We start from the raw sequence: 14584 nt of genomic DNA on the forward strand, positions 1-14584 counted from the left end.
AAAGGAAAGAGAATATCGAGGTTTCAGTGTAACTCTTATGTTAAAATTAGTGCATTTACAAATAAATTTAGTAGTTACATCAGATCAAATCTACCAATGCAGAACAGAACACTAATTGGCAGCTTTTGGTCTGAGTGGTCAACGTGAACATCACAACCTTTGATTAACTTACCCAAGTGTATTTATCATAGCTATATCCTAGACTTCCTTTGAAGTACATGGATTATCCTGTTTTATACTAATGACTCTCTATAATAAAACTATGTAAGTGGATTGTGACTTGTCCAAGGCCGCCAAGCAGGCTTCATGGCCAGCAATTCAAACCAATGTAACCCCGACTCAATCAATTTGTTGTACCTGCTTGTATATTACTTGGTGGTGGAAAGTGCTGTCAAGTCACAGCTAATTTATGGCAATCCCGTAGGTCTTTCAAGACAAGAGTCGTTCAGAGGTGGTTTGCCATTGCCTGCGTCCACATCATGACCCCATTCCTTGGTGGGCTTCCATTCAAATACTAGCCTGGGCTGACCCTGCTTAGCTTCCAAGATCTGATGAGACTCGGCTAGCCTGGGCTATCCAGGTCAGGGTTCTATATCTTATATTTTAATAGTGAACTCAGGATATATCTTTGAATACTTAAATCCAGTGACTGGAGCTGTGAATGGGCAAGACAAATCTTTCAAGAAACCTGAAAAGGGCCCTAGGGTTGCAGAAAAATGTGAAATCTTTTTTTAAAAATAAGCTGGGCAGCTTTAAAAAGCTGAAAATGATAAAAGGAGTGCCTGTAGCTTTAAAAGACAGATTCCTGCAGTGGCTGTTGCTAGGCAACCATAGTATTCCAAGCTTGGTTCTGTCAGTAACATAATACAGAAAAGGGGGCAGGGGTGCTGTGATTCCCAGAGAGCTGCCACTGCTGCTGCGGGGGAAGAGGAAGTAGGTGGGTGGCTGGGAGCACTGCCACCATCACTGCTGCTGCTGTGCGGGGTGAGGGAAGAAGCAGGCAGGAGGCTGGGAGAGTGATGGGGGCAGAAAGAGAGAGTGATGGGGTGGAGTCGAAAGAGAGAAAGAGTGATGAAGTGGGGAGGCAGAAATACAAAGGGAATGATGAGGGGGTAGAAAAGGAGGAAGTAACATGCATGGAGAAAAGATAGAGAGTAAGAAAAGGGGGGCAGAAGGGAGAAAGAGTATGAAAGAGGTAAAGGGAAAGGGGAGGAAGAAAAGGTGTGAGAAATTGGATAACTGCCGTGCAAGTTTCTTGTGGGTTCCCACCTATTATTTACTGTTATGGCAAAACAAGCATGACTACATTAGACTCTCTGATGTGTGAGTTGTGATTTCACACATTCACAGTCTGATCATATGATGAGGTCTGCAGCATGTTTTTTTTTACTTCCCCCATGCCTACATGACAATAATCACATTTTTTTTCATGAAATGTGGCTGCTTTGCTTCTGGGAGGCAGCAGGCCCCTGCCTCCCAGTATTCACGGATTTTGCCGTTCGTGGTGATCCCGGGAACAAAAGCTCTATGAATGGCAAAGCTCTACTGTATTGAGTGGAATAAAGCAAGGCAGTATATTAGTAATAGTTATTAATATAGCTATAGTCATGCTTTTTAAATCACAGTTTAAAAAATAAACTTCCTTTCCAACTCAGCTGTCCTATGAATTACAAAGCATACTTCACCATTTTAATTAAAAGTTGTTTAAGTTTACTTTTTCCCAAAACAATTGCTTTCTAAAAGCAATTAAAGAGGAAAGCTTTACATTACTCAAATCAATAATACTTTTAAACCCCGCAAAATATTAAAATCAGTCTATAATCCTAGATTGTTTAAATGAAGATCTGCACTGCATTACAGTGAACAGGATATAATGCTTCAACTCTTTTTTAAGACATGAATGGAATCTGTGTCTATTTAATAAAGCACAGTCAGCACTCTATAGATTTGCTCATGTGACAATTAAATGATCAACAAGTGAAACATGTTTATTGCACATAAAAATAGTCATATGTGTTTTAGGTATGACAATGTGCACTGTTTGCATGTTCTGCACTACTGTATGCATTTAGTGCTTATTCTATATAATCTCTCCTCCACTCCACATTTATAAATAAACTGGGCAACCACTAACATAATCTCATTTACTATTTGGTTTTAATACAACACATGATTATTCATTTACTGTTATCTCCATTTTGCACTCCGATTTTATTATGTAGAATGATTATGTTTCTGCCATTAGGTACTTTGAAAAATAGTTCTCAATATGCAAGCTTGTGTTTCCCAAAGCACTTTGCTATGAACAATAACTTGGGTACAAGAACTGGGAAAAGATTCATTGGAATTTCAAAGTAAAACACTGTGCATCATGTAATTCTACTAAAATTAGGTTAGTGGCAAATTTCACTTATCATTTGGAACATATTTCTGCCCTTGGACACTAAGACAAGTTAGAAAACATACAGCAACTTTTTTGGGACTGATACAACATACGGCTTATGTTGACATTCAACAGTAGTTTGTACATGGCTGCTGTTAACAGCCAAAAGTGCTAAGGTGTAGGTAAACTGCATAGGGTATTTTCCCAGCCATCACTAGAAGCTGTTACACTGAAATAACTAAAATTTTTTTACATTTTTCACTATAAAGAGGGTAGTATATAAAAATCTACTCATGATTTCTTTAAAAAAGCAACACAGGGTTAAAGTTGAAATCTATTTTCTAAACACTGTGAAGTAGTAGCAGCTATATCAGTCACTTTTAAGTGAATGCATTTCAAAGGCAGAAGAGTCAGTGTGCCTGGGTGTGCAAGGGATATTGAAATAACTGTCTAGGATTGCTGACTTATTCTGTCTTATTCTAAAGCCTAGAATTTAGGGACCCTGATTATGCAATCAGGGTGCTGCCCAAGCTTCTGCAAAGCTTCCTGTTACCTTGCGAGTCTGCGAAGTAAAACTCAGTGCCAGCAATCCAGACAGCCACATAATTTGTTTAAACTGCTGAAGTCTAGATCTCCAGGTATTTGTCACTTGTTATTACCTCTGCAGCTCAGACTCATTGGCCAGGATTCAAAGGGCCTTTTCAACCTGTGAAATGGCCTGTGCATGGGCAACACAGCTTCTGGCTAAACAGCAACTGCTTACTGCAACAAAGGATTTTGTGAAGTAATCCTAAAGTTTAGAAACACCTTGTCAGGCAGAATGGGGGTGAAATTATCCATGAAGTTATAACGTGGCTTTTAAGAAACAAGATTGTTCTGTCACCTTAGCCTTGACTTTCAATGATACTGAGCCTAGGATATCAGATGGAATAGCTAATAATACACAGAAGTAGGATACTTTTTATGCCTTGTTTGAGTGCCATCAGCCTCTCCACGTTGGTGTTATTAACTATGCAAGAGACACTGAAAAGCTCTGATGATTATTCTGGAGCAGAGGATTTAAGATACTTATTGGTTTACAGTAAAGACAGCATCATGTTTCAGATTACCAGGCAGTTGTGAGATATGTAATACATTCTAATTAAGGTTTTTAGCCATCTTTGAAGGCATTTTAAAGGATTTTACGAAGGAAGCTTTGTAAGCACTCTAGGAAGGGCAAATTGAAGCAAAAGCCTGAAGATTCAAGTTGAAAACTGCAGATGATGCTAAGCATATTAGCTGACCCGTCTTAAGGTGGGGGGAGGTTTCCCACTTACAGATTTGGCAGTTGCAGAAACGTACTGGACAACCATCTCACGTTTTGTAGTCAAGTCCTTGTTTCGTAAAGGAGCTTTCCGTTCTTCATTCAGGTTCATGTCTTCCTGTAAAGAAACAGGCACAACACTGCCATGATTGAATTATTACTTCATAGTTTTCATTAATCTCCATGGGTACAAAGGAGAAGAATTCCTCAACATTCAAGGAAAAGGAGGATGAATGTTTACTTCAGAAAAGTTATTTTACTTCATTAGGCTAAACCATCAATTTACAGGAGTATCTTTAATGCACAAATGCTTTTATTTAGCCAGGACATTTCCCGCCTATCCCCTAACTCATGGCTAATTAACTGAAGCAGTAAATAAGCTATATCAGGGGTGGCCAAACTTGCTAAACATAACAGCCACACAGAATAAACATCCGATGTTTGAGAGCTGCAAGACATGAACAAAATTTTCAATAAAAATATGAAAATTTGCTTTTTATTAACAATAAATTAGACTGTGTGAAAGAGCCGCACGTGGCTCCCGAACTACAGTTTGGCCACCCGTGAGCTATATTATCCTCATGTGCAGGGCTATTTTGGGGCAGGAACGCACAGGAACGGAGTTCCGGCTGGCTTCAGAGTTGGCCACTCCCACTACAGCCAAAACCTCTGCCTTTGTGGCTACAGAGGGAAGGCCTGGAGAGCGACAAACACACAGCGACTCCAAGGCAGGCGGGCCAGGGGGGCCCTGGAAGGATCGGGGAGAAATGCCTCCCCGTGCCTTTCCCGGCCTGTCCAAGGGCCGGCTTGCCCAGGCAAGCCAATGGAATGCATGGGGTGTGGCCTAATATGTTAATGAGCTATGATGTTGGGGTGTTGCCTAATATGCTAACAATTTTCTGCTGTTGGGTGTGGCCTATTATGCTAATGAGTTCCTGCAAAAAAAGCCCTGCTCATGTGTACATACAGTACGGCCATGGCTCAGTGGTACAACATCTGAAAGTAGTTCAGTGGAACTTCTAACCAAGACCCTGGAGAACTGCTGCCACTCAGAATAGACAATACCAACTTTAACAGGTCTCTCAGTATAGGACAGCTTCATGTGTTCACTTATTTGCATTCCAATGGCATTGGATATGCACGTGGGTTAACAGACCAAGAGCAGCATTTTCCCTACTTACAGGGTCAAAAAGTTCCAGGTTTAAAGCTGTGGCTGGTTGGCTTAGTCAATTAAAATTGAATCTGACAGACGGAGGTCCTGTGCCTGAGTCGGAGTGGTCCGAGGGTAGGGATTCCAGTCCTGACTTCCGATGGGCCGTCGCTGGTGCCAGTCAGAGGTTAGGAGTCTGGGAGTGCTCCTGGATGCCTCCTTAACGATGGAGGCCTAGGTAGCAGCCACTGCTAAGTCAGCCTTTTATCATCTCCGACTGATTAGGCAGTTGGTTCCCTTCCTCGAATGCAATGACCTGGCAACAGTGATCCATGCATTTGTCACCTCGAGATTAGATTACTGTAATGCTCTCTACATGGAGCTGCCCTTGTCCCAAATCCAGAAGCTGCAGCTGGTGCAGAATGCAGCGGCCAGGCTGTTGTTGGCCCTCCCCATGCGGGAGCACATCCATCCTGCGCTAAAAGCTCTGCATGGCTGCCCATAGCATACTGAATTCAGTTCAAGGTGCTGGTTCTTACCTTTAAAGCCCTATATGATCAGGGACCATATATACCTAAGGGACCGCCTTTCCCCACATGTTCCCCGGAGAGCACTACAGTTGGGATCCCAAAATCGCCTGGCTCTGCCAGGCCCCAGAGAAGCCAGGGCCTTTTCAGTGGCGGCTCCACACTGGTGGAATGAGCTCCCAGACGACATCAGGGCCCTGCAGGACCTTTTACAGTTCCGCAGGGCCTGCAAGACAGAGCTCTTCCACCAGGCTTTTGATTAAGGAGCTGCACTATATAATTGAGGCCCTGGCCCCAATATTTACACCATCATCAACATCAATATTAATATCAATATTAACATCATTATAAATAACCAGATATAGCCCAGACTACACTGGCAGCTGGTTGTTTGTACTGCCCGCCATCACATATGAATCATCCTAGTTCTAGCACTAGAACTTTGTATGTTTTATGTGTATATTGTTATGATTTTAGTTAAATTTGTTTTAGTTGTGCAATATCTTATGTAAGCCGCCCTGAGCCTGCTTTGGTGGGGAGGGCGGGGTAGAAATTGATTAATTAATTAAATAAATAATAAATAAATAAATTCAGTCACTTCTTTTTATAAGTAACCAGCCTCCGATTATTTTTCAGGAGTCCAAGAGTTCCACAGCATCACTAATTAAGTTCCAAGTCCTCACTCACTAGGCTAACAGTGTAAAGTTAACGATTTAAGAGCAACTCAGCTTTGTTTGCCAACAGCTTCCACGTACCCAAAGACGCTAACAAAGATTTTAACCAGAGGGGAAGCAAGTAGGTGCGCCGAGTGGGCAATGGCCAGGCTCAGGACCCATCGTTCATTCTACTGCCACCGGCTAGGTGCAGATGCTGCTGGACAGTAAGTTCACCCTGGTGGCGGTAACTGGCCAGTGGTGCTGAAAAGTTGCCAGCCATGCCTGTGACCCACTACATACTCTGATGCCACCCGCTAGACATTGTTGCCTGCTCGCTACCACTGGACTGGTTCCACTGGGTTAGCAGTAGCACCTGGGCAATAGTGGACTAGTTTATGGGTCTAGGGTAAGTTGTGGGCATAGCCACCGCCCACCAGCCACTGCTCCTACTCACTGCCACCATACTAGGTGAAAAAGGCTGCACGTCCCAGTCTTGGTCACCACCTGCTCAGTGCTGCTAGCCACTTGCTGCCGCTGGGCTAGGTGAAATGCATTGTGGATCACAGTCATGCCAGCTACCTCAGTTTTCTGGGCAACCAAGCTTGTGTGTATTATATAAGTTGTATCTAAACAAGATACTCCAAGTGACCTATCACAGAGTATCTGATGAGAGCATTAACTTGTTTAAAAATTCTAATTCTGTATTTTCAATTCCTTGGGAACTGGAAGAGTGCAGAAAGGAATTTGTATTTTTCTTTTTCCCCACGTGCACTCCATTGCAGTACAAAAGCAGAAAAATCACAATGGGGAAAAGGGAAGTGCAGATATATTAATTGTAGTCTATTCAAAAAACAGAGTGTGTAAAAGAAAGAGGCCAGATACTTGTAGTCTCAAATAAGTTAATTGTGTAAATAATTATTTGTAGACACAAGCCTGGCATCTCCACTACATCACGCCCAAGGAAATTAACAAGGAAGAGTCAAAAGAAAATAACATTGTACGTGTTCCATTATGGCATTCTCTGCATAAAAATAAGTAGTGCTCTTTCCAGGAAGATTAGTTAATGACACTACACTTGCAAAGTCAAACCAATGTTATATCTAGGTCCCAAAAAAATAAGTCACCTGGTGTTTCCATTGTTTCATGAGTGGTTGTATCTTTTTAATGCCTGTAATGCTAAGTATGGCAAGTTATACTGGAAGCCTACAAAACTAAAAATGGTCTGTGACAGTTTTCTAGACTGGGTTATGCTCTCCTGAAGGACCTAGCCTGTATGATGAGAGCACTTCAAAATCCAACACCACTGCTTGAAACATATGCTGGGGAGGTATACAGGAGTTTAGGATTCCCCAACATGGTGCCCGTGGGCTATTTCAGAAAGGAGTGGGGCCTTCATAAGGCAGGTCTTGTTATTAGTGGCCCTTATTCAAATGAACGTTTTCCATAGATGCAACAGCAGCAGCTGCCACTGGAGGATCAGGAAGATCCAGGTTTGTAGTTCCATTTGCTTTTCAGGGTTTCTTTTTATTCTCTGTTCTCATCCCCCCTCCCCCCAGGGCTTTCTTTCATTTCTCTTTATTCCCCTTCTGCAATTATTTTGCAAAGTATGACAGTCAGTTTGGCTCTGTCTCCTGTGGCAGCTATTTAGGGTGCCATCCCCTCTCAAAATTCAAAAGGTGCCTGCAGCCTTTGCTCTAGATTGTACAATTCTCTGCTTCAGGGGGCTGTCACATACCTCCCTTTTTACCTTTAGAAACCTGTGTAAATGATTTTATTCTGGAAAACATATGAAGTTTTCATGTCACAAAATTGCTTCATTCTATATTCTGGACTGCTGATTTTATGACTGATTGCTGTTTTTGTTCTTGCTTTTATTCCATTGTAGCTTTAAATCTTTAGGTTCTGTAAATCTGTTATTGTAATGAAGGATACATCATTAAATAATTTTTCATCAGCATTCCCAAAGCAACTATTATGCGCTTCCTAACCCTCCATCTGACCAAACTCAGAGATCTCATGCATCTAAGATCCATTTGCTAAACAGCATCTGCAGTTGCTCTAGAGAGTGATGAATTATCTTTAACTAAGAAATAATAAGCAAATAACACAAAAATCTCAGTTAAATAGTTTAGAATCCTCCCCCGCCAAAAAAACCCTTACCATCATCTTTTCAAACAGGTCCATAACTTCTTTCTCCGATAAATTCATGCAACGCTCATCAAACAATGGCTGAACCACTGGCAATTCACTGATAGAGGCTGGTGTGTCAATGGGATGCTGAATGAGAAGTTTCTCCTTTTTGCCACCTGATTTCCTAAAACTGGTTATTCTATCACGCTGAAGGGGGAAAAGACAGAATATTTTAAGAATTTACATGTAAGGGAACACATATTCTCACTACACCACATGCCAGTAACACATTCATCATGCCACAAAGGTAAGTAAGCCATTCCACCACAATTCTGAGACTGTATTGCAAGTTCTTCATTTTGTCCAGGCATGGTATTTGCCTCAGTTAAAACTGCAAACTTTTAACACATAACTATAACCTATAAATCATGCCTTAATTTAGATGCACAATTAACAAACATTACCTGGGACTGGGTCTGTGTGTACTCTGAATAGTTCCCAAATTCTGCACTTAAGTAATTTATGTCTTAAACCAAGAAAAGCAGAGTTCTGCAACCTTGTATAAATTATGGAAAGTGTGCTTAGTTTGAATAAATTTTATTGCAGCACTAATCATTAGAAAGAACCCAAGACAGCACTACAGATTTCATCAGTTACTGTCTGTACTCTTTCGGGAATATTTTATTTTTTTAAAAAAACTAAATAAAAATCGGAATTACAGATGGATGCTCCATTTGCCCTCAGTACAAAACTCCATGCTTGAATAGTATGTTCACAAACTTAGAGTGTACACACGGCCCTGAATATATACATCATAACTTAGAGGCACCACCTGATTCTCCTCTAGGCTACAAACTGTTCAACTAGATATCAACTAGCTATTTCCAAAATGGCAGAGCCATGGCTTTATATGATGTTCTTCAGGAGAGGCCTGAGTCACAACACTGAAAAATTCAAACCTACAATTAAGTACAGTCTCTTCATTAGTTTTCATTTTCATACACACAAAGTTAGCATTTATGTGGCATCCCAACAACCCTTTTGCAAGTTTGACAGGCATTAGTTGAAGAGAATATTAAAGTCAGTAATGCAAGTATCATGATTTAGTCAGTTCTGTATCTTTCAGTAACACATGCATGCTTGCATATTAGTAGAAAAGAGCAGTCTACTCCTACTTCTGCTGAAAATGAAGGGCTACTAGATGCTCTATGAAAGGGCAGGTGAGAACATGAACTGCCTAGCATCTGGTGCAACAGCAGCATAACCAACTACGGGAGATTATACTGGAGTTCCACAAGAATTGCTCCATGAGAGTGTAGAATGGGAGGTATGTCCAGCTTCTTAAAATGAAATATCTTTTTTATAACAGCCATTAAACTGAACATAAAAAATGGGCTGTAACCTTAGACGTTGTGCTCAGAGTCAAAATTTACTTCCAGTAACTTTAGAGTATAGGTGGCCAGTTTGTGGCATTCAAAATTCAGTGATACACCTTGATAGGAACTAGAAAGTTCATGGCCAAAATGCAGCACAGAAATCGCTCTTCAGTCTTGCCTCCCTTTCCTCCACTGCTCTCCAGCTTAGCAGTCCAGAAGTAACATATTACCAAGGCACAGAAGGCCAGTACTCTTCTTTACTTTGGACTTGTCCTGTGGTACGCTTGCCAAAAAGGCTAGCTACCATTGCTCTCAAGTTCCTCATCACTTAGGGCCACATCTCATATTACTTTTAAAAAGTGACTCTCCCTAGAGTCATATCCAAGTGTCTGTGACAGTACCAGAGATTTTTTTTTTTTAAATGTCCTAGCTTTTCGCCTATGACTGTTTGGCTACACTGAAGAAGCGTGAGACATGACAGAAAGAGGTATTTTAAATGAGGAAGGGGGGAAAACACCAAAAAGGAAAACAGTGTTTCTAAGATTTGAAAACGAAGAATTAGCCAGTGGAGCATTTCATACCCTTCATTTTTCACTGCCCAGTTTCTTTATGTACAATACAAGCAGCATGCACTAGAGATAAATACAAACCCAGCACATGAGAATCTTACCACATCATCTGCCAAGGTTTTTATCTGAAGGTTCTATTCAAATCAAGGAAAGAAAAAGCATGTTACTCAGCACTTAAAATAACAAAGTGCTTTTCTCATACAATTTGAATAAAGCCTTTTTTGCAATTCTTTTCTCAATGATGAAATAACCACCAGTCTTGTTAGACACCATGCATTTAATACTCCCACAACATTTGATTCTTGACCACCTTCCACTAGGATACTTTACCATCCTACATTATCACCATTAGCAAACGAGAGCGGCTTGCATAAACAAAACAAGGAGGGTAAGAGCTTGGACATACAGGTGAAAGAACGCAAACCAATCAGAGAACAAAGAATATATTAAATAAGCTATAATGTGAAATCTTTCTGAAACCGTTTTGACAAAGAAACAGGCTTTAAGCAAATAAACGGTTTCTGCTGCACTACAGCCTAAACAATGGAGAAAATTTTAAAACCAAAATGATACTCTAAATCCATTTTGAGCGATGGAGAGCAGGGCTCCAGACTATCCCTGTTAGACCAAAGGAGACATAATCCACATTTTATTAAAATAGGAGCCGCTGGCAGAGGGAGAGATTTGCATCAGGGCCAGGGGAGGAATATGAGAGCTTCCCAATACTAATAACTCCCCTCGGAGCAGCGGTTTGGCCCATGCAAACTTGAATTGTGTCCCCAGTGGGGCAAACAGTACTATCGATGTGGGTCAGTCACAGTGGGAAAACTATACAGGGGATAAGGGGTTTTTTATTTTTTTTATTTAACTGTACTTCCACACTGCAACCTGATCCAAAACTGGGTCCCTTCCTTTGCTGTTGTTACTAGAATTTTTGAAAGGCACGTAAGGTTTTCTGCCATCATATCCACTTTGGACCTTAAAAGCTTCAACAAAGGAACTTTTTGACTGTTTGGCTTGAGACCGAGAGGTGATACAGGAAGTGGGTTAGCTTTCATTCTCCTCTCACACTTTCCCCTTCCTGCCAGAACCATATTTTATAATTTGACAGCTGGTCCAGCTCAGAATGACACAGAAGTGTTCTGGATAACCACTTGACTTGACAAGATAAAGGAAGATTAACAAATGATGAGTACCTCTGTTTCCACTTACCTGGTACCTGACACACTGAATCCATTTACGATCCATTTATGCATACATCCCACGTTTTAGTACAGGGATAAAAACAGGCAATTGTTGCTTAAGTGACTATCACATTATATTGCTGGTGGAAACATTTATCTTGAAAAGCCACTGTGGACTGAGAGGTGAAGCATTTCAAATTTAGCGTACTTCAAGTTATCAGAAGTACTTAATCACCAAAGAACTCTTACTTTGAGAATAGTTAATGCCTCTACTCCCTCTGTAACGTATGACAAATGTGTGTCTTTCTAAAAAAACTTCCTCAGTTCCAAAAGTTGTTTGTCATAGAGCATAAAGAGTTAGTGTTGGAGGGAAAAACCACAGCAAAAAAAAAAAAAATCCCTGTAGGCACAAATCCTTGAATCTTAGCCAAAAAAGATACCAAGCACTCCAATGTTCAATTTTCCAACAACCCTTTGTAAAACATATACATGACAGGGACAGATAATGATTTGGCGCTATAGTCTCTTCTTCTACAATATATTGATCCTGAGTACACAATAATGCTGCCTTTCACATGACAGTTCCTTTCTGAATGAGGCCTGGCCTATTCTAAGCAGTTGTGCCATGACAAACAGACTTTGGACAGAAGACCAGGGTTCCAACTCCAAGCGCTCAACATAGGGATCCAAAAGGCAAACTATAGCTTTGCATTTGAAGTGGGAATTTACCTAACTGCACTACTGATTCTAAAGCTGCAGTCATAGGCACCTTTACCAGCAGGCCACATTCACTGAAGTCAGATTAACCTTTAAGTATGCACATTTAGGATTGCCCTAGCCATCTAAACAAACAGTAAGCTTTGTGCACTGTTTTAAAGTGTAAGTAAACGGATGCTTCACTTTTAAGTCCACAGCAAACAAGAGAAAAGGCTATTACAATACAACTTGCATTTCCTTTCTTTCAACTATGACTGATTAACTTCTCAAGTGACAGGAGAACAAGTCTTTAGTGTTCAATCAATGTTGCCATGTGAAAGCATACATAATTCAAGCTGTAACCAGTCAATTATTGTAGCTAGTGTCCCTGAAGTATGACTTTTACTGAAGTGGAGCTCCATTAACAATCTGAACTCTAATCTTGCTCTAATTGCAATACAGATTCAGAACTTTGTCTGAAATTCACTTTTAAAAGGCTGAAAGAAAACATAAGGTACTTCCTTTTAAACACAAGTCTTCAGGAAACTGCAGATTTTAATATGCTCAAAAAACCCAATAAGCAAACAATTTCTATCAGAGCATGGCCCATTTCTCTGTGGAGCACACTTACCGCAAAACTAAAAATTGCAATCTGAAGGGAAATCATAACATTTTCAGCACTGTTCAGCCTAGGAAAAAAATCCTATCCATAGAAACCTGCACATTTCCTGGATCCCTCCCCCCCCCCCCCAATTTTGAAATAAAAGGGTGGGAGAGAGAAGAGCGCAGCCATGTAGAAATTTTTATTTTCTCAACTAAACTTTCTATTTCAGTTTTGGAGGGCATTTTGTTTATTTCTAGAATTTGTTGTATGCACAAAAGTAACCTGTAACAGATTTATTAAAAATACACAATGCTACATCAACTAATCAGTAAACCACTGAATGTCAATCCGCACACAAGAACCTTTTTTTTAAAAAAAAAAGTTAATTGTGTTAAAAGTGGTGGCTGTGGATTCTATCACGTGGAATTAACTCCAACTCCCCACTAGGAGTCTCTAAAGGACTAGCAACCGTGTAATGCACCATGAGAAACAGGACAACGCAAAGAGCAGGGCAACATTTCTGAGCCAACCACACCCACAACTTCTTAAAAGAATGCACCCACGCCAAGCCACGAGAATATGTTTGTGGGAGGAAACAACTGTATACAAAGCACCAAAGATTACATTTAGCATAGCCACTAGCCATGTAACTGGTAAGACCTCAAATTGCCTAATTATACTTTCTCAATACAACATAGGTTTGTAACTAGCGTTAAGGTGGTGCTGGTGGTTGTTACTCCGCCTGTGCTAGACAATTTTAGGCCTGATGAGCAGGCTTAAAATTACTGGTCATCTATGTATCTGTTACCTATAAGCAATATACCTTTTATCTTAACTCACTCTGAATGTTACTGCAATCATGGGGGGGGAATAATCTTATCACATGGAAATATGCTTCCACGGGGACAAAAACATTATGAGCAGTGATTCTATCAGGGGTCATTTCCTGCAGGAGCGCACAGGAGCGGAGCTCTGGCAGTAAAGAGCCCAGAGGGCGGGCACATGCAACAAGCCCCACCCCCTGCTCCTAGTAGCTCTCAGTCAGAGCAAGAAGCAGCCAGGTAAGCTGCAGAGTCCCCCCCCCAGCCCCCCAGTCGAAAACAGTCCAGTGGCACCTTTAAGACCAAGTTTATTCAGGTACAAGCTCTCCCTCTTCTGTGAGGACAGATCTGCATGCCCCCCCCTCCCAATAGCTAGCAATCCAAAACAGTCCAGTGGCGCCTGAGTGGTGGGTGTTGCCTTCTGACACACTTCCGGTGATGTCAGGGTGTGTGACATAGGCAAATAAGTGATGCTAATGAGTTCTGCTAATGAGCTCCTGCGCCTCTTTTTCTACAAAATGACCCCTGGATTCTATCATGATGGAAGTGTGGAATATCATTGAATAATCTGCTTTCTCCACATAGATAAAATGGCCATTTTGTTAAATTAACAAAATAGCCCTTTGTTCAATATTCACAAACACTTACATCTTAAAAGGAAGGCAATTCAGCATGCCACAGATGGCTGAACTGCCAACTTCTGGACAGTTTAAGCAAGCTAGGTAAAGGTAATGGTTTCCCTTCCTCGAAAACCAGTCGAATCCGACTCTAGGGTTGTGGTGCTCATCTCCATTTCCAAGCCGAAGAGCCAGCACTGTCCAAAGTCATTTCCGTGGTCATGTGGCCGGGGTCTTTTGGGGCCGGATCATGCCGGAGCACTGCTCCAGCAGCCCAGGAGCCCACACAAATGGTGGCAGCAGCAAGCCCCACCCCTAGCGCCCCGCACTGAAAGCGCTGCGGCTCGGGAGAGGCCCAGAGAGCCCTGCCACTGGGTCCCCCAGGCCTGCGCAGAAGCGCTGCGGCTCATGGGAGACCAGAGAGGCCCGCCGCCGAGTCCCCCGGGCCGCGCAGAAGCGCTGTGGCTCGGGGAGGCCGGAGAGCCCTATCACTGCATCCCCCGGGCCCGGGCAGAAGCGCTGTGGCTCGGGGGAGGGCGGGGAGCCCCGCCGCCGGCTTTCCCGGCCC

General features: G+C 41.8%; 1 protein-coding gene across 1 annotated transcript in view; it reads right to left on the minus strand.

Moving 5' to 3' along the window:
• Positions 1 to 14584, minus strand: part of DIAPH2 (diaphanous related formin 2) — a gene marked incomplete at its 3' end in the record, with an annotated part of 192240 nt that overhangs the window by 159026 nt on the left and 18630 nt on the right. The window contains exons 2-4 of the mRNA XM_015412100.1: positions 10196 to 10228; positions 8180 to 8356; positions 3700 to 3804 (exon numbers count right to left, since the gene is read on the minus strand). Of these exons, the coding sequence (XP_015267586.1) occupies positions 3700 to 3804; positions 8180 to 8356; positions 10196 to 10228 (315 nt within the window). The remainder of the gene's footprint in view (positions 1 to 3699; positions 3805 to 8179; positions 8357 to 10195; positions 10229 to 14584) is intronic.

This window comes from Gekko japonicus, unplaced genomic scaffold, assembly GCF_001447785.1.
Source record: "Gekko japonicus isolate JY-2015 unplaced genomic scaffold, Gekko_japonicus_V1.1 scaffold1575, whole genome shotgun sequence".
Taxonomy (NCBI): Eukaryota; Metazoa; Chordata; class Lepidosauria; order Squamata; family Gekkonidae; genus Gekko; species Gekko japonicus.